The 23449-nt window shown below is 40.7% G+C and overlaps 2 protein-coding genes across 8 annotated transcripts in view; one reads left to right on the top strand and one right to left on the bottom strand.

The window, feature by feature from the left end:
- Positions 1 to 23449, top strand: part of MED12L (mediator complex subunit 12L) — a 323065-nt gene that overhangs the window by 185799 nt on the left and 113817 nt on the right. The gene's annotated exons all lie outside the window — the stretch shown is intronic.
- GPR87 (G protein-coupled receptor 87) lies at positions 1546 to 23121 on the bottom strand. Its single transcript, XM_077864693.1, has 3 exons — positions 22826 to 23121; positions 6577 to 6708; positions 1546 to 2664 (listed from the first exon to the last, which is right to left on the bottom strand). The coding sequence occupies exons 2-3, from the start codon at positions 6608 to 6610 to the stop codon at positions 1622 to 1624; spliced, it is 1077 nt and encodes a 358-aa protein (XP_077720819.1). The 5' UTR covers positions 6611 to 6708; positions 22826 to 23121; the 3' UTR covers positions 1546 to 1621.

The raw sequence follows: 23449 nt of genomic DNA, 5'->3' as shown, positions 1-23449 counted from the left end.
AAAACACAGTTTATCTTAACCTAGCTAGCGGTGCACAACGGAGAGTAGGCTATGCCGATGACCAAATGAGGTGTGTATTAATTAATGTAATAGTGTGCCCCTAGGATTTATGAAATTGGAAACTTGATGGAGAAATGGGAATTTCAGTAGAAGTCCTCCAGTAATTATTTTAAGCAGTTTGCTACCAATCCGTCTACCAAGCCTGACTCACCTACTAGGAATGTAGGAGTACCCAAATTCTGTTGGTGTTCTACATGATGGTAGTCACACAAATAAGGGCATAAGTTATTCTTGTGCTCTTATTTCTGTGCACTTCAGCTTTAAGAATTGTGCAGATAGTTTACAAGAGTCTAATAAAATACTGCACTGTGTTACGCATGTGTCGGCTTTGTTGTCTCTTTGACCATATTTGTCAGCCAACTGGCAAACATACTTTCAGTTCTCCTGTTTTAATGCTTGCCTCGCTCCTCATACAGTGTGAGGGACAAATGAGGCACCTAGTACTCAAGCAGCTGATGGCTTTGAAAAGAATGAAGGCCTAAGGGTATCTTGTAGAAGAAAATCTTCTAAGATTAAAAATGTTCCCTGGGTGCTTTTTTTGTAATCTATTGCACTCTGTCCTTTAACTTAAGGTGATATTTTCAATCTAATGAGAACAGTATTAAAGGAAAGACTATTTTGCTAATAGTTTTTCTTTTTCTTAAGTAGGCTCCACACCCAGTGTGGAGTCCAACATGGGGGCTTTCACTCACAACCCTGAGATCAAGACCTGAGCTGAGATCGAGAGTCAGATGCTTAACTGATTGAGCCACCCAGGAACTCCCAATTTTTCTAAAATAAAGAATATTAAGTGGATTTTTGGCAAGCCACATATATTTATTAACCAAACCTCCATCTTCTTGTCTCTACCCTTGCCCCTTGAGGATTTAGCAGCAAAGCACTACAATAATGGCAAATGTAGTGTTTTACCCAAGATCCACTTCTCTTAAGAGTCACATTTTTTTCCTCTCTCTGAAATAGCCTAAGTTTAAAATCAGTTAACCGAATTCAGTCTTTGAAATACATCGCTCAAAAGATGGAGTTGAATCTTCTCCATCTTACCCCACACTACAAATTTCTTCTAATGTGCGTAGACATTTGTAAATATGGTGAAGGGATGATGGCCAAAGGTCGTACGTGTTCACAGATGGAATGACAGAAGGCTCAGCAATTAATATGTATTCAGTTATATCAGAAATAAATGAACCCAAATGTTCAACCTTACAGCCACATAGTTTTTTTCTCTAAACTTTCTCTTTTTTCCAAAGTGGCTTCAAAGCAGCATTTCCTGGCAGATGGCTGCAGTGCACCGGCATTGCCCTGGCATTCTCTGCTCTGCAGTCTGCTCCTAGGACCCGAGTCACCAACCTGTCACTCAGCTACACACCGCCTCTTGCCTGTCTCCCTCTTTGGTGTGCCTTAATGTTTTGCTCAGTTCCAAATTACGCCCAAGTTTCATACCGTTCTATTTCTCTTTTTTCCGTATTTGAGAGACTGAAGCGAGCATAATCAAAAGAAACATTTATTTACATTCTGTACACTTTGACTTCAACAGACAAGTAGGCCTAGGGGCCTTTAACTCCTACACATCTGTATAATCATAATATATGCGGACTTCTGATCTTCTGACACTTTGCAGTGACCTGATGCTTTCGCTCCTGGTTCTGATATTTGATTTCTTGAATAGCCTTCTTGAAAATGACCTACACATGAAAAAGTAAATTATTGGATCCAGGCACACATTGCACGCAGACAAGAAGAGTGTCATTTCTTTGCAGTAATACAGAATTTTGTGTGCAGATTCATCTAAGAGTCTGTCTAAGTGACTGAAAGTGAAAGGAATCCTGCACAAGTGATAGGGTAGAAAGCAGGTAAAGAACACTGCCACCACCACCCTGATGCTCTGGTTATGTTTCCGCTTTCGGCTGGACTGGCTTATGAATTGCCTGCTGGATTTATGGATGTACCTGGATATGGCTATGTAGCATCCGATCAGTATCACCAGCACAGCCACAAACAAGCAGCTATTGACATAAATGACTGCTTGATGCCATTTGACTCCCAAGGGACTTTTAAGTTTCATGCAGTCATGAATATTTTCCTTGGTGAGTTGGCCATTTGTTAGAATGATGTTTGGCAAGGAAAGAACGGCCATGATCACCCAAACACAAATAGATAAGACCTTTGTGAAAGTTACGCTGTACATGCGAGAGTCCCCAAATGGCTTTACCACCTTTAGATAGCGGTCAATGCTTATTAGCCCAAGAAATACGATGGAAGTATACATGTTTGCATAAAATAGAACTGAAGTGTATCTGCAGAGGATAAACTTGAAGTACCAAGGTCCGAATCCTGCATCATGCACTATTCGAAATGGAAATGTCAGCGTCATTATGAGGTCAGCAACCACTATGTTTTTGAGATAAAATATGAAGCTGGTTTTATTCCTAATGTGGAAGAAGATCCACACTGCTAGACCATTCAGCAAGATGCTTGCCACGAATATAATGAGATAAAGCACAGGCAAGACGATAGTGTCAAATTCGTTGTTAACAGTGGTGTTCTTTCCGGGTCCATCGCTCATGTTACTTGGAGCGTGACTCCCTTGGCTGTGCAGCTCATTATCTGTAGGAGAAGTGGGGAGACATCATGTCAGAGCTTCACATGTGTGTCCCACAGACCACTAGTCTCCCTTATAGGCGACTGCTATTTGGGGCAGATTTAAAAAATGCCTTTAGCAATTTAAACAGTTACTTTATTGCATCTTTAGTGTTTTGAGTGACCGAAGTATTGGTGGCCTCTCTCCCAAGTCCTTATCCTCTTCCCCCAGACACATCGCACTTGAGATCCCTTGAGTAAAATGTGGTATTTCTGGTTCTTTATGTCAGTCTTTTGAAAATGCAAATAAATATACCATTGTGACAATTATCCTGGAGGGCAACTTGTCAAAAACTGTTCTAGGCTGATGCCTGTTTTTATTATCAAGGCTACATTATACCACTCGCACTTAGATAAACATTTTTAAACTTCTAACTTTTGTTTTGGGATTTTTAGTTCATATTGTTATATATCCCATACCACTCCATCACAATCAGTACCACGTTGTGTGAGCATCATGGGTATTGTGGATCTCCTACTGAGGGGAGCAAAATCGTAGCAGGGGCTCAGGGCTCTGAGTCCACCACCGTTTCCTTGCTGATGGACGCTTCCCATAGGCTGCTCCAGGCCGGTAACCGAGCACAGGAAGGAGAACTAAGACAAGACTTTTCTGGGACAGAAGACTTTCCTCTGACAGATGACTTTGGCTGGAAGACTCCTCAGTCTGCTGAAAACTTCTTTCATACCCCACTGTAGAGTGAATCTTCCTACTTAGCCTCCCTGCTCCGGCATCAGACTTGCATTTCAGCCTGCCATTCCTTGCAAACATTTTCCCCTCCCAGTTGTTATATGTTGTCATCTGCCTCCGCCCCTTTAAAGCAGGACTAATGCAATTTTCAAAATGGACTTTTTGTATGTAAGTTTACAAGGAAGGTCGTTACTGAAATTTTACTTCTCACTAATGAATAATGTTTACTATAATGACAATTATATTTTGGAACGATATTGTTTTAGAGCTAACAACATTAATTTTGCCCTCATTTCTCTATATAACAGGCAGTGTAGTATATGTATTAGTTCGCTTCTTTGAAGAAATGAAAACAGGGAACGATAGTTTGATGATTGTAATCCAAAAACAGGTTCTTAAATTGCTGCCTGAAGTTTAAGTGTAGGCTCTTCCCAAGTAACCTTGTCCTCTTTCTAATTCTTGCCCTTTATTCCGTGCAACAGTGTTTTTAAAAACTGGTTTTCCTGGCTGAAATATCCTTACACAGACTAGTAATTTATACCTGGACTAGCCTATTACGATGATACCCATAGCATTATTATGCTTTATACGTTTAAAATGCCTGATTCAGCTACCATCTGTATTACTGTTGCCAGTTTCAAATATTGTCTTGAACAGTATCATTCAAGCCTATTTCGACTTAATGGAGTGTTGCATTCTTGGCTGCTTCTGCACCACAATATCCCCATCGGCATCCATGTTATTAGAAGCTTTCTAAGATGTGCAGTTTTACCTGAGTGAAGATAGTGCTTGAATTAGTTTTCTCAATTAAGCTATTAGCAGACACTTTGATCTAACCCAGAATGGAACCCTGTGGGAAATGGAGAGAGGACAACCAGGTTTTAATCAGGGTAAGTGGCCCAGCCAACGGGCACAGACTGAAAATGGGCAGCCACATCATATCCCGCTACAGTGGCTGTGCTTTGCCACAATTATGAATGGTTTTCAAAGCCATTATAATTACAAACAGAATGGTTCACAAACTGCTGCATGCTCGGCCTGGAGTATTTCAACCCTTGGTGTTGACTGCTGCGGATGTCCACTGTGGAATGGAAAGACCCATACTTCCCAGGGTTGGTTAGGGATTGTGTGTCTGCCCAGTATGTCATTATATTTCAAAGTTTTAATTGTATGAAGAGGCACTCGTAGTAAATGGTGATTTACTGATCAATTATGGTTGTTATTAAAGATTGGAGTCTTAAATCAGAATGTCAAAAATAGTACTTAACGAATATGGTCTCGTAAATGGCAAATATCAAGCACGAGTGGCCTTATTCCACAGTGGTTACTGTGGCTTTGGGAGTCTCGTGTTGAGCTTTGTTGATTATATCACCTCATGGTATTTGCTTCCTTAGTTTATGTATAGGATTAACATTTTGGAATACAGGACTTTTAATTCAGTAGGATAGGCCTGGGCTTGGTTATTTCTTCATTCACAAATTCCACATTTATAATGCAGCTTAAGCAAATTAGTGGTTAAACTTGTTATGAGTTATTTTATGAAATAATATGGTAATAGAGAGGAACAAAATGGTTCGTAAGCAGGATGAACCATCAGTGGATTGCTCTGGAAGGCTCAAAACTTCATATAGAGAGTTTTGTCTAATTGATTTTTTTTTAAAAGAATTAAGTCTATGTTATATTCTTCTTTGCTAGCCATTCCCATTATTTCTTTTCTGCGTCCTTGCCCCAAAATTTTTCCAAAGCTAGTGGGTGTGCTAGAAGCATTTCTGTGCGCAGTGTTCCTGCTTAGGAACAATGGCCATCAAAAATAGGTGGCTGTCTTCACCCAGACCATTTTATCATGTTGTTCTACAGTCAGTAAAAAACTTAGCAAAGTTAGGGAGCATTTTTAATGACAGGTAGCTTGGTGATTCAATTAAGAAAAATTAGAAGGTGTTTTTACAATGTAAAGGCTATTTTCTCACACACTCCTTGTTTATTAGGACGTTATTACCTGTATTATTTAGCTCAGAGCTTGATACAGAGTGATAATTGAGGGTGCAGATTTCTCTCCTCTCCCGACTCCTTTTAAATTAGATCAACAAAGGCGATGACAAAAGAGCTCTAGTTCCATAGCAAATTAACATTCGGTGCCAGTGTGTATGTGTGAGTGGTATTGTAGTGCAGGTGTTGAGGGCTAGGATGTGGCTGTCTGGGCTGATGTGTTGGAGAAATGCATGGGGTTTGTAGCCATACAGAGCATTAACCACATGTGAGTCCTGAATCGGCTAGTGCAGATAAAGGGCATTCTTGTCATTGCAGAAAGTTCTACTTGACAGAGCTGGTTTAGTCACTTCATAACTTTGTTAAGGGGAATAAACAGTAGCCGTTTTGCCAGATGTCCCAAGAGATAAATTCCCTGAATACATGATTTCGAGGACAGTCTTAGTAGGATGTTCACTCTGTACCTTAAAGTTGTTAATTACAATTTGTCTCATTAGTTGCAGTCACATTAAGAATGATGGAGTTGGTGAAGAACCTTGGTCTTTTTGCTTTTGGTATAGCTGCATTATCGCTCTTTGGGATGTGTCACTCTTTGGTACAAAATGTGAAGGTATCAATAGGTCACTGCTCTACTTGCCTGGTGGAATGAAACTCACAAGTCATGCCAATTACAGGGAGTCCCAACCATGGTACAGCTGCTCTTGGATGGTCATTGTCAAAATAGTTACCCAGAAAAGGAGGTGGATGTGATCTTTGGATTCCTGGGAAAGCTCAGTGAACATTATTTTTTATATTTTATTTTATTTTATTTTATTTTATTTTTTTAATTTGAATTTTTATTATTTTTTTGAACCTTAGTTTTTAAACTATTACATCTGGAAAGTAATAAGTACTTTAGTTTGGTTATAAAAATCTTCCCCAAATGTTAATTCAATCTTTATTGTCCTTTTGAGATGATCCGTACAGGAAACAAAGCTTAGAATTAAGTAATATCAAGTTAAATTTCTCTCAGTGATGCTCTCTGTTTGCTGTTTTATTTTTAATGAGAGGCTAAATGCTGATCTATTATTTTTATTTTTTTTAAATTCTGATTTATTTTGTTAATTGGTTCAGTGACCAGTAAAATTCCCAAATTGTCACACAGTATAAAAACAATTATTGATCAGGGAAGATTTTCTGTGCGTTTTTTCTGATGGCTGGCTTACCTGGTAATTTTTCAAGTGTCAAGTTGAGCCCCATTCTTTAGCTGTGATGGATTGTAAGCAAAAACACGTGTCAGGAAACACTTGGAGATGGCTGCGGGAATGGTTTGGCATAGGTTATTCCTGGCTTGAGTCCTGGGCAAAAAAGAATGGGGATAAGTTAGGAAGGAATATGAACACAATAATTTGATCTTTTCTTTCTTTCCTTTTTTTTTTTTTAAAGATTGATTTACTTTAGAGCACAAGTGGGGAGAGGGGCAGAGGGAGAGGAAGAGAGAGAATCACATGCAGACTCCCCACTGAGCATGGAGCTTGATGTGGGGCTCGATTCCATGACCCTGAGGTCCTGACCCAAGTTGAAACCAGAAGACAGACACCTAACTGAGCCACCCGGTCACACCCATCATTTAAAAAAAATATGTATATAAGTATCCTTTTGAGGTTCAGAAAAGGCATACTACTCTTTGGACATGAACAGCTGTGCCACACGAGAGTTGCCTACTTTTATGTCCTCCTCCAGCCTGTGACAGAGCAAGGACCATTCTGTGTATGCTGCCTATCTAACACCAGTGTGTGGCCATGGAAAGTCACTGATATCACTGTGACTCAGTGTCCTCATCTCTGAAACGAGAATGCTAATAATTATATCACAGAATTATCATAAGGATTATGTGAAAGAATCCAAAAGTCCAAAAGACAGTTATCAGAGCCTGGGTCTTGGAATGCACTCAGGAGGTGTTAGCTTACATCTTCCCATCCCTGCTTCTACTGGATTCTTTCCCCTACCCCAACTTGAGCATATAACAAATGCATCTATGATGGGACTTATATGCAATTGGTGATTGTTAAAAAAAAAAAAAAAAATCTGTTTTCTTTTTTCCTTAAAGATCTAGCACTGATATATGTAAGAGTGTTGTATATGCTCACGTTGTATATGCTTTCAATATCCTATGCTTATAATTTCTGGGGTTCTAATTCTGGGTTTACGCTAACCAGCTGTGTGACCTCTATCAAGTCACCTGATGTTTCTGGAATTGCTCTGAAAACCCTACAAAATCTCTGTCTGGACTCTGATTTACATGAGTAGTATCTGTGTTTTCCTCAAGATTTCCCTTAAGAATTTAATATCATTTGAATGTTTGTTTTATAAGCCCCTGTGTTTCTCTGTGATCACTGCATTCCATCCAATCTCAAGGCATGATTAGGAATGAATAATTTAATTGGCTTTGAGTGACAGGGGTGTGATCTTGGCTACATTCCTGAACTTTTCCCAAGCTTTCAGAATTCCACACATTTTTATAAAGATTAACTGAGATCATATGTGCATGTAACACTGAATGCTATAAAATATTTCTTCCCCCTTCTCTTTTAAGCAGCCCTCTCTATTCTTTGTTTCTGGGTTCTCCAAGGTATTGATTAAAAAAAAGAAATCTTGAGAACTGTGGGCAAGTGTGCTGCTACAGTCAAATGGATTTATGGAATGAATGGTTTGCAACAGGGGAAGTCACACTTGCTCATGAAACCATATGAGACTCTAATGTCTCTTTACTGATTTTTGCTCATATACCATACAGCTGCAAAGAGACCCCAAGTAACCTCCTCCCCTTTAAGTACAAAGCATATTTCTGGCTGATGTAAGCAGTTACATTGGCTGAGTCAGCAGGGAAAGAGCACTTTGCAGACAGAAGTCTATTGAAGAATTTCTCAGCAATAGAGAGGCACTTGTTTCCTTGCCTGTTGTTTTGCCCTTGTTTTCTGTTCCCTGGTATCGCATGATGCGTAGGTGCTAGATTTGGTAGTAGGTGGAAAAAATGGTTCGCAAATTTTTAGTGATTCCCCTCCTGGCCCAAATCATCTCTTTTAGAATTTAGATACCTTATCCATGCCTTATGTCGAACCGCTACAGTATGTAGTACGTAGTAGGCACTAAAAAAGTAATTTTTTGGTTAATAGAGCACAGACGATGATGAGGGCTCTTAAGAGTCTTTTCCTTATTGGGTGCCAGTGTCAAGGGATTTTTTTAAAGCAAGGAAGTGAAACTCTACTTTGTTTTTACTTACTAAAGTTTACTGGGAAAAATGACTGAAACAGTTTTCTAATCTTCATAATAATGATCCTTGGATTCAGTAAACTTTTTATTCTCAAATCCAGCTTCTCATGGAAACATTTCATGGAGTTTAACTGATAAATATATCCTGATTTTTACAAATCTCTCTTCCCAGGTTGTATGGTTTTCTTCCTCTTGACATATACCTTACTCAGTAACAAGAATTCCCATATGGCTTACCCCCCACTGGAAGAGGAACAGTGTCTAGAAGTGGGTCAGCCACAGGCAGCAACAAGAGAGACAGCAGACAGCCATTAAGGTGGACCCAAAAAAGAGACTTGGGGAAAAATATTTAAATATCACATTTCTGATAAAGGATTTGTATTCAGAATATACAAAGAATGTTAACAACTTCCTATTAAGAAAACAACCGAATTAGAAAATACATGATCTAACGATTTGTATGGACATTTCACCAAGGGTACTTGAAAAGATGTTCAACATCATTAGTCATTAGAGATATTTAAATAAAAACCCACCATGAGATGCTGTTTCATACCTGCCATAATGACTATCGACAGAAAAGAGAATATCAGGTGTTGCTAAGGATGTGGAAAAACAAAGTATTATACATTGCTAGTGGGAATTTAAAATGATATGGCCACTTTGAAAACAGTAGTTTCTTATCAAGTTAAAACTAGACTTATAATTATGACCCAGCAATTCCACTCCTACGTATCTACCCAAGAGAAATAAAATGTATATGGTGGAGTGTGCTATATGTTGATGTTCCTCATCCTCAAAATCTCTAAACTGTTTTCCCTTTTCTCCACAGAAACCAATTTTTCTTTTGTCTTTATTTATGAATATTTCCTTCATCTCGTGGTCAAAGGAGTTTAAAACCTCAATACTCTATAGGGTAGCTCCTTTTTTTTTTTTTTTTTTTTTTTTTTTTTGCCCCTCACCTACTCAGTCCCTTACCTGGTCTTCCTCTTTTTTTCTTTTGCTACTCTCAAAGACCTCTTCCAGAACAAGGCCCTCATAATCTCATGTGTGGGCCACTGTATTGACCTCCTCTCTGGTCTCTCTGCTTCTTTCCTCTCAAATTTCTCCTGCTGCTTGTTGCTGGATTCTTCTTTTTTAATAATTCAAGTAGTGATGCTTTTCTTTTTCTTTTTTTAAAGATCTTATTTATTTAAGAGAACATGGGCAGAGGGAGGTGGAAAGGGAGAGGGACAAGCCGACTCCCTGCCGAGCATGGAGCCAGACATGGGGCTCAATCCCAGGACCTGATCATGACCTGAGCTGAAGTCAACCCACTGAGCCACCTAGGCAGCCCAGTCATGCTTTTCTTTTGCTTTCTAAACTTTACGATATAGTAGGGAAATTTTTGAATTACAGTTACTAATCAAATAGTAGTTATTTTTGTCATTTTGAAGACCATGGAGTATGGAAGCCAAAAGATGTTGGGTTCTGATAATTAGGAGCTGGCAGTAGACTTGGGATAAATTGCCCAAAATCTTTTGAATCATGTGTGCTCTAATATTAATTATTATTATAATAATAAATAACAATATCTGCTCTATAGCATCATTATGTGGTTAAATTAGATTATTGATACATAAATAAGTGCTTTATATAAATGTTTTTTGCTTGTAATATTTCCATTAATTCTCTCCTAGATGATATTTAAAGATTATTTTCATTTGATTGGGAACTCCTTACATTACTCAGCTTGCTGCCTCTTATGGCATGTTTAGCCCTTTGCTCTTCTTCATACTCATTCCTACTCTTGAGTGACCCCCTTTCTCCCCCTTTTCCCCTACCTTGGAAATAAATCTCTACCTCTCCTTTTTCAGTGTCAACCCTAATATGACTTCTTCTTTAAGGTCATTTCCTGACAGCCTATTCATGTTCCAGCCTCTGGTATTATAAAAATGAAGAGGGAAGACACTGAGTGTCTGTCCTCAAGGGGTTTATAGTCTACTTGAGGATCTAGAAGTAAAGAGACCACCAAGTACAGAATGAGAGGTTTGGGATACTATGGAAATAGGTGTACCCTGATGAGGGGAAGTGGGAATCAGGGAGGTTCTGTGGCTGTGGTGATACTGGCATTGTGGCAGGTTTGCTGAAGGTCCTGTGGGAAAGGAGCATGTAGAAATGCTGAGTGTGTCCAAAGAAGGTTCAGTAATCTGAGGATGATGTTAGCACTGAGTGATGGAGAGTTATGACATATCTGACGTATATTGAAGAATTAGGGGCTGACTGATGTTGCTGAAAAGGGAGGAGGAGTGTTGGCCTTCCAGGTATTTGAGATGTTAGGGCCAATGAAAGGAGGCTCATATAGAGGGATCAGTGGAGTTCTGGTTTGGGTTTGTTGATGTTAGGATGCTCACGTTTTATTCGTGTGATGTCTACTAGGTGGTTGAAGATACAAGGTTGGAGCTCAGTGCTTCTGACTGGTGATATAAAGTCAACAGGATCAGCTATGGAAAGAGCTATGGGAAAGGAATGAGATTGCCCAGGATGAACCTGTCCGGTATGAGAGAATGGGACAGGGCTGATGTAGATCCTTTTAAGGAGCATCTTAGGTGAGGGCGGTGAGGGGTGCTGAAGGAGTGGCCAGAGAGTTGGGCCATTATTAGAAGAGAGTAATGTCATGTGAACCATGAAGAGAGTTTAGTAAATGAGAAGCTGTGACTTGTTATATCTTGCAGGGAAATCAAATGATAAAGGACAGCAAAGTGCCATTGGATAGGATTCGGTTAACAAAGAGGTCACTGTTCATCTTTGCCAGGGCTGCACGTGTTGTACTGTGTGTGTACGTGCACGTGGTGGGGGGCAAGCAGGGGGGTGGCATAGGGCAGAAGCAGAGGCCTATTTACAGAGGGTTGAGTAATGTTGGTGAGGTGAGGATGTAAGGAAAGGACTTCAGATAACACTTTCAAAGAAAGCATGCCTGTGGTGGGAAGGAGAGAAAAGGTGGAAGGTAGACAGACATAGGATTGATTGAAGACTTTAACTTCTCATTTAATGCCTTGCATTTAAAATATTTTCTTGCTTGGCTTTAAAAAACAAACAAACAAACAAAAAACACACACACAACTCCCACTCCCACAAAAACAACAACAACAAAAAAAACACACACACAAAAAACCAGCACCCTTGTCCTTACTGCTAGCCAAGTATGGTGGCAGTGTGATAGAGTCTAGGTTTCAACCCCAGCTCTCTTACCTTCCAGCTTTCTGACCATCCATTCCCTCGTGTATAAAATTAATATGATGATATGGCCATTATAGGATGACTGCAAGGTTGAAATGAGAATATTTGAGGAAGCTGGCATAGCTGCACAGGGTAGGGGCTATCTTGTTAGTTCCTGTTGTGTGTCATAGGGACACGATGGAATCTCTTTGGTGATTTGTAGTTTGGACACAAGGTGAACCAAGTTCTTGCCGCCTTGTTTATGCTGATACTGTTGGGTGGTTTGTGGTCTCAGCCACCCTGCGAGGAGCCAGTTGACTGATCTTTTGGCTCTAAGAGCTTGCCCTTTCTCTAAGCCTCATCTGACAACCCCTAAGATGCAGAGCTCCCTGTGTGGTTGAGTCCAGAGCAGCTGTGCATTGTGCATGTCCCAGCGCCTGCAGGGTGTTGCAATGAGAGTTGCTTCAGCGGTAGTAATGGCTAGGTTCCAGGACCTTGTTCATGGGCGGGAATCCTGTTGTGCCACCCTGTGCTCCCCCAGCTGAGGGCTGATGAAACCACTCAAGAATGTGATGTCTGTGGTAGGCCCAAGCTTCACAGCCATTCCTGAGGTTAGATGGTATCGATGCTTAGAGACCTGTTTTTTGTGTTTCTTTTTTTTCCAGCCTCCCATTGATATCCTCCTTTGACTGTTTTGTTAATTATGTGGCTATGTCGTTGGCTGTAAGCTGTCTTTAAATGCAGGTGGTGGAAAAAGGACCAAGGTGTTCTCAGCGTCTCCTTTATCTTAGACCTCAGACTAGTTGCTTAGTGTCTCATACAATCCTCAGAGCAGTTCTGTGACCTACGTGGTTTATTCCCTTTTCTTCCCCGAGGTGGGAAGATCCGAGGTGCAGACAGGTAATTAAGTTGCCCTGACTCACAATGCGAGTAATGGGTAGAGTCAGCATTCGTCTCCGATCTGATCGAAACCGAAGCTGCAGTTCTAATACACTGCCCTGGGATAACAATGGAGAACAATTCTGGAGCTTCATTTTGGAGGGTAGAAAGTAGGAGAAGAGGGTATAGGGCAGAGGTGGGGTTTGTTTTCCCTTGTCTAGCTGGTGAAGGAACTGCTAATCTTCTTTCACTGGAGATCTAGTTCTGCTTGGCCTGAAACAGTGTTAAAAAACATCAGGAAATTTCACATAAGAACCCAGATTTGGATCCTCTGCTAAAAAAATGAGAGATGCAAACACCAACCATGAACCAGCAGTATTAGCTGCCTCTTCCAGATGAGAAGTCTGCTCTCTGGCTTAGCGGCTCACAGCATTTTCTCTTGACGTGCCTGGGCCGCCTCACTTGGGAGCATTACCGGTCTGATCCTACAGATACTTCATTTTGTAACTTTGGTCTGTTTATCATTTCATCTTCCGTGGCTACATTCGAACTATGTGGATCATCAAATGTTCTATTTAGAACATAAATATATTTTTCTTCTTCCTCTGCCTCCTCCCTCCTGAGCCCTGATTTTTCTTGCTTTAGGGACCACAGCTTAGCATTCTTTCCAAGTGATTTTCCTGGTGCCTGTTAGCAACCCAGAAAAATAGTGGCCAGGGACCTTATTTAGTTCCTACTGCAGAATTATTAATGGTCTAGGTGAGCTATTTTTCTCTGTGCTCATCCCTGTGCTGGGATCTTTAAGTAGACCACCCTACTGCTTATTGTTCAACAGCTTTTATGGGTGAGAGAACTGAGATTCTGGGTCCAAAGGAAGGAAAAATTATAAAAGCTGGAGGAGAAGCATGAAGTCCGGTGTGTTGGATGTCTAGCCGTCTGCTGTTTCCCTGGAAAGGCGGATGGGAGGACCAGGGGAGGGATCAGCATCCAGCACTGCTGAACTGCTACCCTGGGCACATAGCCTTGTCCTTAAAATTCACTGTTAGATATCAGCATGTTTGGCAAGCCCCTTGTGCCTAGCTGGGGAAGCCCGCCTTAGCAGCTGTGCCCACTCGGACACAGCGATGCCTTCATTCTTTCTGGCTGCACAGGGTCCCCTTATTGCCTCTCTGATCAAGATCTGAAAGATTAATGTCCATTAAGTGCTTGCTCTCTCGTTCTCCCTGGTTTCAGCTGTCCATTATTTGGTGGAGTGATTACTTGGTGGAGTGATAATTTGGTGGCAGTGGTTGTCGTCTCTTATTTGTCTTCCACTTCCCAGTATGATCTTTAAAGGCTCATGTCTGAACTTGTAAGAATTTCAGACATGAGGGGTTTTGTGAAGTGCTTTTCTATAAGAAAAGCTATACTAAAAGAGTAGCTCATATGGGAATACTGCAGCAGTATCCTTAAAATTCAGTGGTAAAGATATAATGCTCACAAAAAACATCTAATATGAAGTTTCTGCTAAAAGGGACAGCCTCTCACATTTGGAATTGCCTGTAATCCAAGAGTCTCTCCCAATTTAAACTTGATGGGGAGGGAGGGAGGGAGGATGGGAGAGTTTTCCAACACTGTTAGCAGCTTTGCTGGAGGCCTTGGGAAAGAAACAGGCTATCTCACTGAATACAATCCACTTGTTTTTGTAATAAAATTAGGTCACTGTCATCATAGGGCACTTGCATAGAGTCACATCCCAAAGGTGTTAGAATGTAAAGTACACAGTCCTTCATTCAGGTTGTTCAGGTACTACTCTAAAGATTTCAAAGTTGCACTTGATACCTGTAGCCTACAATTATGTATATTTGGGTTCACATTGAGATTTAGCATATTTTTTTTTTCAGGTGACCTGTGACTACTTGTTTTATAACTATTTATTTTAGGAGTGATGTAAAGTGGGTTGTAAACTCCAGGACGACAAGGCTTGTGTCTAATGCTTCTGTATAACTTTAACCCCAAACCCAGTTATTCCCTTTGTACTGGAGAGGAACCTTATTAGATTCAGCAACGTGCCCAGCATCACCCACAGTGAGAGGCAAAAGCCAAGAAATGAGTTTCATTTTTTGTGACCCCAGAGCCTCTTTGCTTATGCTGGTTGGCTTGATGAGTGGGAGCTCAGAAGTAGCCTGATAATGTCTTAGACCTCAGTTCAGTGGGTAGGTATTAAGTTTTAGGGATCCGTGGATGGCTCAGCTGTTTGGCGCCTGCCTTTGGCCCATGGAGTGATCCTGGAGTCCCAGGATCAATTCCCACATCGGGCTCCCTGTATGGAGCCTGCTTCTCCCTCTGCCTGTGTCTCTGCCTCACTCTCTCTCTCTCTCTTTCTGTGTGTGTGTCTCTCATGAATGAATAAAATCTTTTTTTAAAAAAAAGGTATTAAGTTTTAGACTCAGTATTTAAGTCTGTGGCCCTGGACAAAACACTTTTCATCTCAGAGCTTGAACTTGCACATCTCTGAAATGAAAAAGGTAAGAAATGCCTGGCCTAGCTCCCAAAGGTGCTTTGAGAAGTCATGAGATCATATATACAAAGTCAATTTTATATTTGTAAGTACTATAATACTATAGGGGTGAACCATCGGGAAATAGCTTTTTTTTTTCTGCTCAATAATACAATTTTTATTATCATCTGGTTAAATTTTACGGTTCACTGAGTCAAAGTGTATATTTTTATTTTCTGTTTAGGCCAAGTCTAATTTATGTAGAGCGGAATTCTGGATTATTGGTATAGAGGAGGCTGGCTAGAAGGGTTAAGGGCTATAGTTTTATATAAACCAGAGTAGTGGTTTTAAATGGATATGCGGAGCCAAATATATTTCAAGTAACTTTTGGTTTCTTAAAAAAAACAAAAACAAGACGTTGTCAGAAATACAGGATCCCAGGTGACGTGTTTAGATCCTGAAGGATGCTTTTCACAAGCTTAGGCAGATACTATTTCTTGTTTTAGAAGGGCCATTCCATGGCTTATGCATTGTACTTAAGAGTTAACATTGTTCTTCCTGGTGGTGGTGGTGATGATGGTCTTCACCGTTCAATAGGATCATCCTTATGGTTTTCTAGCTGTGGATGAGGGGTGGCAGGTATTCTCAATAGAATGCCAATCAGTAGAGTGGGTGTCAGGTTAGCTACCCTCATTCTTCAGATCACTGTTTAATCAAACTGTAATATTGTTTAAATTAATTGAATAAGACTGATTCCTAAGAGACAAGTCCTCCTTCAGTTTCCTCCCTTACCTTCATTTATAATAATTCTGTAATGAGGTCTTCAGCACTAGTGGATATCTCACATTTATAACAGCATCAAACCCTTACTGTTTATTTTATCCTCCTATAACAGCAAGAAATAAATTCCCCATCCCCCATACGTATGTAATAAAAGGATTTGGCATCATATAAAATTAATGTCATGTATGTATGTGTGAACACACACACACGCACACATGCATACGTACCCAAGTGACATTTTCTTTAAAGTGATCCCTACCATCAACTTCACTGGTAGTAAACCTTATTTTTAAAACAGTGATTTTCAAAAAAACAAACAAACAAAAACAAAACAAAAAAAAAACAAAAAAACCCAGTGCTTCTCAAACTAGTGGGACCATTTAGACCAAAATAATTCTGGGTTGACGTATAATGACAATAAGTTGCTCAGTTAGGAGAAATTAGTAATCTGTTTGTATCATTGTAATATTTCTCAGATGTGTTTTGTTTTTCCCTTGCCTGTCACGTTTCCTTCTGTTACAGCCCTCACTAGCCTCCTGTCTTGCACACAGCACGTCTCAAGCACCCCCCCCCCCCTGTCGGTACCCTGGTGACCTGATCTTGTCTCCTTGTCCACTTTGCAGCTCCCACACTCCTGTACCAGAGCCTCCCTGTCTGTCTCTCCCTTGTCCACTGGCAAGCTTTCAAGTCTAAGTCACACGCCACGTCTTCTCAGAGCCTTCCATGTTTCCCCTGTACTGTAGCTGTGCTCCTCAGTCCCTGGTATCTGCCTGACTCTTCATATCTCCAGCTTGTTTGCCCAACTGTCCCTCAATCCTTCTATCTCCAGAGTCTGGCAGAGAACTTGAAGACAACAGTGTGAAGCTCAAGAAATACGTGCTTTAATGTTAGGCTCTTGTGGAATGTGGCCCCCTGTGACCTAATCGTATCTTACTGGAAATCTGCCACTTTTTATCTTCATGAGCATCTTCTTTTGCCGTCTGAAGTAGAGGAGTACGGCCTACGGAAGAGAATAGGAACTAGCAGCTGATCTCATCATGTAAGACATGGCCAAACACCAGGAGGATGACCCATCAAACACCAGTCCTCTGGTGTTTCTGAACAACTCACTCTGAAGTAAGGGGACTCGAGTGGAGGGTTTCAGATTCAAAGGTAGCCCCATAGGTAATGTCACTGAGGAAAGTGAGCCAGGTAGAAGAAGAACCCATCAACAGTATAGTATGCTAACAAAATACAGCTAACAGCCAAAGCATCAGGGGAGGTAACCAGCAGGGCTGGGGACTGTGTGGTCTGGGGGTGTCACCCCACTGTCAGGCCCTGGATTGTTGCCACACAGGTGTGTGGGTCAGTTACTACTCGACTATCTGGTGTAGAAGACAAATGGATTTTTACATAAAATTACATAAATTTATAATTACGGATTAATTTTGTTAACACATTGGGCAGACCAAATACAGTTTGTTTGTGGGTTACGGTTTGTGATATCAGCCTTCATGGTGGGGCTTCCAGGCCTCACCTTGGAGTTTTTGTCCATTTCTGAGTGGGATCAAGAGCCTTGTTACCAGATTCCTGCTCCAAACCTCTCCCTCATTTTTACTAATTTCCCCTCAGTATTTTCCTTTTTAACTGAGATTGATGAGTTTGTAAGACAAGCTTTGAGAGTTTATTAGTTTTCAGAAATGAATGGCACTGTATTTAACTTGGGGTAAATACTCTTTCAAAATGCTCTAAAGTTAAAAAAAAAAAAACGGTCTAAAGTTTCTTCTTATTGTTGACGTACTAGGTTGAACCACATGATTCTTATAGTCAAAGTGGCATTTTCATATAGTTCAACCTACTGTGCTTACCACTTGAGAAATTTCGAGTGTTGGAATATATTATTTACTGCAGCATGAAATTAGGATGTTTTTGGCAAAAGGGAATATTGGTGTTGAATAAATACAATGGAATATCTGTTAAACAGTGATGATATCCTGCTACATGAATATAGCAGTTGACCGTATTGCTGGCATCCACTGTTCTTTCATTCATTCATTTTGCTTCCTATGGTGTGGGTGCTACATAAATGCAAGACTTTATCTTGTTTAAAGTTTTTGTCATGTAGACCTTTAAAATGTTCGGTTGAAACAACCAAAAAATAATTGTAACTGTGATTATTTAAGTATCGTGTGTTAATGTCTGCCCTGAGTAGCCGCGCTGTACCTAGTCATGATATGAAGGACTGTCTTTCTTTGCAAAGGTATCCAGTAAACAATTAATTTTGGAGTCTTTCCCACTCCTCTTTTAGCCAATTTGTCAAAATTGGTTTGAGATGCCCTTGATGATTTGTTTTCCGTTTCATTTGTAGCCTTTGAGTCTGGTAGGTAGGAGGAGGAAGAGGTTTGGGCAGAGAGGTCATCCATCCCAGAAAGATTGTGGCCGGTCCCATCGTGCCTACAGTCTAGAAGCAACTCGCGTCCATGCGTTACTTTCTCGCATCCCTTCCATGAGCTCTCTGCCCAGAGCCACACAGCTGAGTGTTGTCAGCCCAAGGGTTTTCTCTTAACACTCTTCTTCCTTCAACTAGGTCAGAAGCATCTTTAGTGCAGGGATCATGAATTATTTTACTTGAGCTGCCCTCTATTATACTGGCTTCTGCTTTTGAAGGAGCCAGAATCTCAATCTGTTCAGTACCCTTCAGACTAATGGACTTGAAAACCAGAGTTTGACCCTATTCTCGTGCCTCTGGAGAGTTGCCCTGGTGGCTGAAGGCCAGTAGTATCTCTGACCTGAGAGCACACTCAGGCTCTTGGCCAGCCCTCTTCTGGCAGCAGCAGAGTCTGTGTTACTATCTTGTTCGGAACAACAGTATTAATAAGAGGAAGCATTTGGCAAATGCTGGTTAATACTATTGTGCCCACGGGACTGTTCTGAATTATTTAGACACAACTTAACTAAAGAGACATGGGACTCAAGCTGCAGATCTGCCGTTTACATGGGCCAGGTTATCTAACTCCTCCTATGCCTCAGTTTTCTTTTCTGTAAAACATTCATCCTTGGATTGAGTTGACGATTGAATGAGGTATTCCCACAGTATCATCTCATTTGATCCTTATAGATCGTTTTACTGGTGCTTGGCATACAGTAAGCACTCACTATTTAGATGCTACCTGAGTGTTAGTAAGAAGAATATCGCCCCCGCCCTTGTTCAAATAAGCTGAGGCTTAGAGGGCTTTCTTCAGCAGGTAGGTGAGTGTGAGAGCCCAGGTTAACACACCTAGTGAGATCCGGGGCCTGGATTTGAACACAAGTCATTCTGAGTGTTGTGCCCTTAACTGGTCTGCTGCTGCCACTTCCACATAAATTGGGGGTTCATGTGCTGATACAAGGTTGTGTCTCCTTTGGGAAAACTATGAAGTAGAGGAGCTCCATAGTAGCAGGCTAGGTACCCAAGACAGCCGTTTATCTCCTACAGTCAAGCAGGACAGGGACTAAACCACAAGTCTATATAATTTTGCTTACAAACTATGCACAAAAAAGGGGTCAGTAATAGCACACAGTACGTTTACTCAGCACCAGCAAAGTAGTGACTAATAGCACGGTTGACTGCAGATGGACCTGTCAGGGGCAGAGAGCTCTGTGTTTGTGCCTTTTAAACTTCACTTTGCTCAGCTGTAAAGTGGAGGTAATAGCAGTAAACACCTTACAGATGTGTGAAGGTTTTTTTTTTTTTTTTTTTTTATGTGGATTAAACTATGCAGTGGTCTTGGGCATAAAGTAAGGTATCAGTGTATGTTATGATTGTTGTTTTAGTATTAAGACTGGAAGGGCAGTTCGTACCATATGAGTTTTACCTAATACATTAGAAAGAGTCATTTAAGGAGTTACCTTCTCTTTCCAGAATGATAGAAATTCTTATTAGAAATTGCCTTATTAAAGAGTCACTGATAGGAATGACTCATTGTGATGTCTTATGACAAGTGACACTTAATCAGCACTCTTCTTCAAATGCATTTAGCGTAAATTTTTTTTTTAACTTTGGTTAATAAGAATGTTAATAAAGGATGAAATGCGTGGATTACATACAGAGACGGAGAACAAACTCTCTTCTGCCCATTTTTGCCACATAAGGAGGAAGAGTATTTAGAATTGTTGCCAGGTGAGGGGCGCCTGGATGGCTCAGTTGGTTAAGTCTCTGACTCTTGATCTCAATTCAGGTCTTGATTTTCAGGGCTGGGAGTTTAGGGGTATAAATATATATATATATATATATATATATATATATATATATATATTTAATTAATTAATTAATTAATTTATTTATTTATTTATTTATTTATTTCCTGGTGAGAAAGGAGCTTGGCTTTGACTCTTGGCCTGAAGCAGAATGTTTCAGTCTTGTTTCTTATTCACCCTGATGTTTTATAAGTGGTTCATCTCAACCACTTTCTTTTCTTTTTTGAAAGTTTTATGTATTTATATTTAAAAAATTTACTTAAATTCTAGTTAACAAATAGTGCAGTATTGGTTTCAGGAGTAGAATTCAGTGATTTATCACTTATGTACAACCCCCAGTGCTCATCATAACAAGTGCCCTCCTTAATCCCCATCACCCGTCTAGCCCATCCCCCACCCACCTCCCACCATCAACCCTCACCGCTGATTGTTCTCTATTGTTAAAACTTTATTGTTATGCCACTGCCCCCCCCCCCCCAGTCCAATCTCATCTACTTTTTAATCATAAGGTCATGGTTGCCTCTGCTTCCCCCTCTCTGCTTTCAATGGTCTCACAGTACAAGAACTGCAGGTAGCTGTTGTATTTGTATTAATGCAACGCTTTCTACCAGAGAAAGTGGGAACAAAATGTGGTCATCTCCATCTTGGAAAGGGGAACCTGGAACCTCAAGAGGCTGAGATTTGATTAGCGTTATGTAGTTGGCTGGGACAGAAATGGAGAGGATGAGTCCTGCTGGCTCCACCCAGTCTCCTCCTTTGATCCAATCCTTGGTTCTCGATGACCAATCCTAGTATCTGGGCATATCACCTGGATTGTGGGAATCTAGAGGTGCAAGGGCCATGTCCACCTACTCCGATCCCCTCATTTTACTGTGAGGGATGGCAGCGAACTCCTGGAGAAGTGAGAGGCTCGCCCAACTCTCTCTGTTAACTTTGGGCACAGTCTACATTTTGCTGCGAGTCCTGGATCTTCGGCCCTAAATCAACCTACTGTCCCCTGCCTGTGCAGAGAGTGTCTGTCCTGGAGACTGTGGACTACTCCCAGCTGATTTTTAACCCAGTTTCACCTCACTTCTGTTTTGCCCTCACCAGGAGAGGCTTGGAGGGAGTTTTATGGGTTTTCCTCATTTTCCTATTTGGAGGCATACAAAGAACAAATGACCATTCTTGTCTACTTCTTTATGTGAAATTTCTGTGGCATTTTCGGAGTACAAGTCTAAGCATGAATATTATTCTTGAAAGAAGTGAAACCCTAAGATAACATGGAAGGAAGAAAAGCAAGCAGACTCAGGAGACGGCTTGCACACCGTAACCTAAATAAAAACATCCATTCTCATTTAGTCTCCTTTCACCGACCCCCTCCCTGGGTGCAGTAATCCCTCTCAGCACACTGTCTCTGGGTAGGAAATTTCTCCTCAGCCTCTTCATGAAAGTTACGATTTTCTGACTAATTACTCCCCCTCTCCCTCACCCTTGGCCTACATCCTTAAACACGGTATTCAGGAATCTATTGCTCCAGCCACTCTGCCTTCACCTACATAGATCAAAACCATTTTCAAGTAGGTGTTAGAAATGATAGTCTTAGCAAAGAGCTTTGCTGAAAGACTAATAAGAGAATCTCCTTGATTCTTAATTTCAAGAAGGAAAGATTTTTGTTAACCTCAGAATGGCAGAGATGATCATGATACACGCTATGAACAGTGTCTGGCTCTCCCTGCCCCCTAGAGTTTTGGTAATATAGAATCGATGTTTCTGCTGTTTATGTTGGTTGGTTAGTAAGTTGGAGCCTCTAACTAGAAATCTGAGAGAAAGCTGTTGTTGAAAGTGTTAATACACCTAACAGGAAAGCAGACTCCTCTCGAGAGTACGTTACGAGGTTCCGTGGTAGATAAATGTTGATCTAAATAAATCAAAAGTCACCCTACTTTAGGCTCACCTATCTTGTAACATCTTTGTTATAAATTCGACAAGTTTAAATGTCCACACTTGCTTTATGTTGTCCTCAGTGAAGCAAAAACTTCCCTAGTTTGAATATGAACCAGAAGTACGGTGTTCGAGCCCTTTGTCAGGAGCCGGGCAGTTTTTTCAGTGCCTTTGGTGACATGTTTTAACATGATCTCTTAAGGAATTGGAATGAGGATGGCCCTGTTCTTTGTGGTACAGTGAGAAAGATTGAGATTTTTATATCAAATGAAGCAATTTGGACAAAAAGACATCCTTTTTCTCTTGATTTCTTTTCTTTTTTTTGCACTTATCATGAAATACATTTCAGGTCTTGGAAAATAATTACCAGAGACTATGAATTTTACTCATCTAATACAGTAAATGTGATTTAAAAAAAAAAAAAGTCACTTAAATATAAGTGGTTCCCAAATCATCGTTTCCGCTTTTGAAGTTACTATACACAATTTACATTTTCTGCCCACCCGAGTTGGAAACAGTGAACCTCCATGAAGAACGTATGGCCCCTGTTTTGGAATGTGGTGCCTCCCAGAGAGGACTTACATTATCTTACTCAGTTAGTATTCTAATTTCTACTTTCTCTTCAGAGCTCAGATTTAAGCAGAAGGATAATTACAGTCTCAATCAGTGCTGTGTTCTATCCACCACAGCTTTTAAGAAAATTAAAGAAAATTTTTTTGCTTTACCTTTCATTGCGGTGTCTGGGTGTCCATTCACCTGATACGGTGTCTTCAAGTTGAAACAGGCTTCTCAACTCTAATTAAGAATAAGCCTTGAAACTATGGTTGACAGAGAAGTGGGTTTTCTGGCACAGCATGAAAAATAAGCATTTTTTTCCCCTGTCAGAGCAGGTGGGTTCTCCCCAGGGCCCCTTGCGAGTGTCCTTTGAGGCACCCTTTCGGATTGTCCTGCTCCGAACAACTGGAGCAACTTGCTCTCTTGCTCATGTAAGTGACTCACATCTGAGAGTAGGTGAGATTTGTAGACTAGGGAAGAGCATTTCCTGAACTTGCAGGAATCAGACGGTGATTCACCTGAAGGGAACACAGAGGGCTGGAGCTCAGAATGCCAGAGGACTGTGGAAGGGAGGGGGAGATGAAGTTTCAATCAGTCCCAGTGTTTAGGTCATTTTTTTCTTTTTCTTTCTTTCTCTCCCCCCCCCCCACCCCCTTTTTGTGGAGGTGGATGAGCTTCCTATTGCTAATTAGAAAATACACATACTGCCTTCCTGCCAATTAAAGCTTGGGTTAAAAGAAATCAGATATTTTAAGAAAGATAAATCCTTTAAGATAATCCTATTCTGTTTAAAA

This window comes from Canis aureus, chromosome 22, assembly GCF_053574225.1.
Source record: "Canis aureus isolate CA01 chromosome 22, VMU_Caureus_v.1.0, whole genome shotgun sequence".
NCBI lineage: Eukaryota > Metazoa > Chordata > Mammalia > Carnivora > Canidae > Canis > Canis aureus.
This window is presented reverse-complemented; position numbering and strand designations above follow the sequence as displayed.

What these genes read in the sequence shown, in the direction of transcription:
- GPR87 (XM_077864693.1), bottom strand. Translation starts at nt 6,610, where the DNA reads ATGGGGCTCAACTTGACACTTGAAAAATTACCAG. An exon ending in GACACTTGAAAAATTACCAG is followed by an intron (nt 2,665 to 6,576) that starts GTAAGCCAGCCA and finishes CTTCTCCTACAG; the next exon opens with ATAATGAGCTGCACAGCCAA.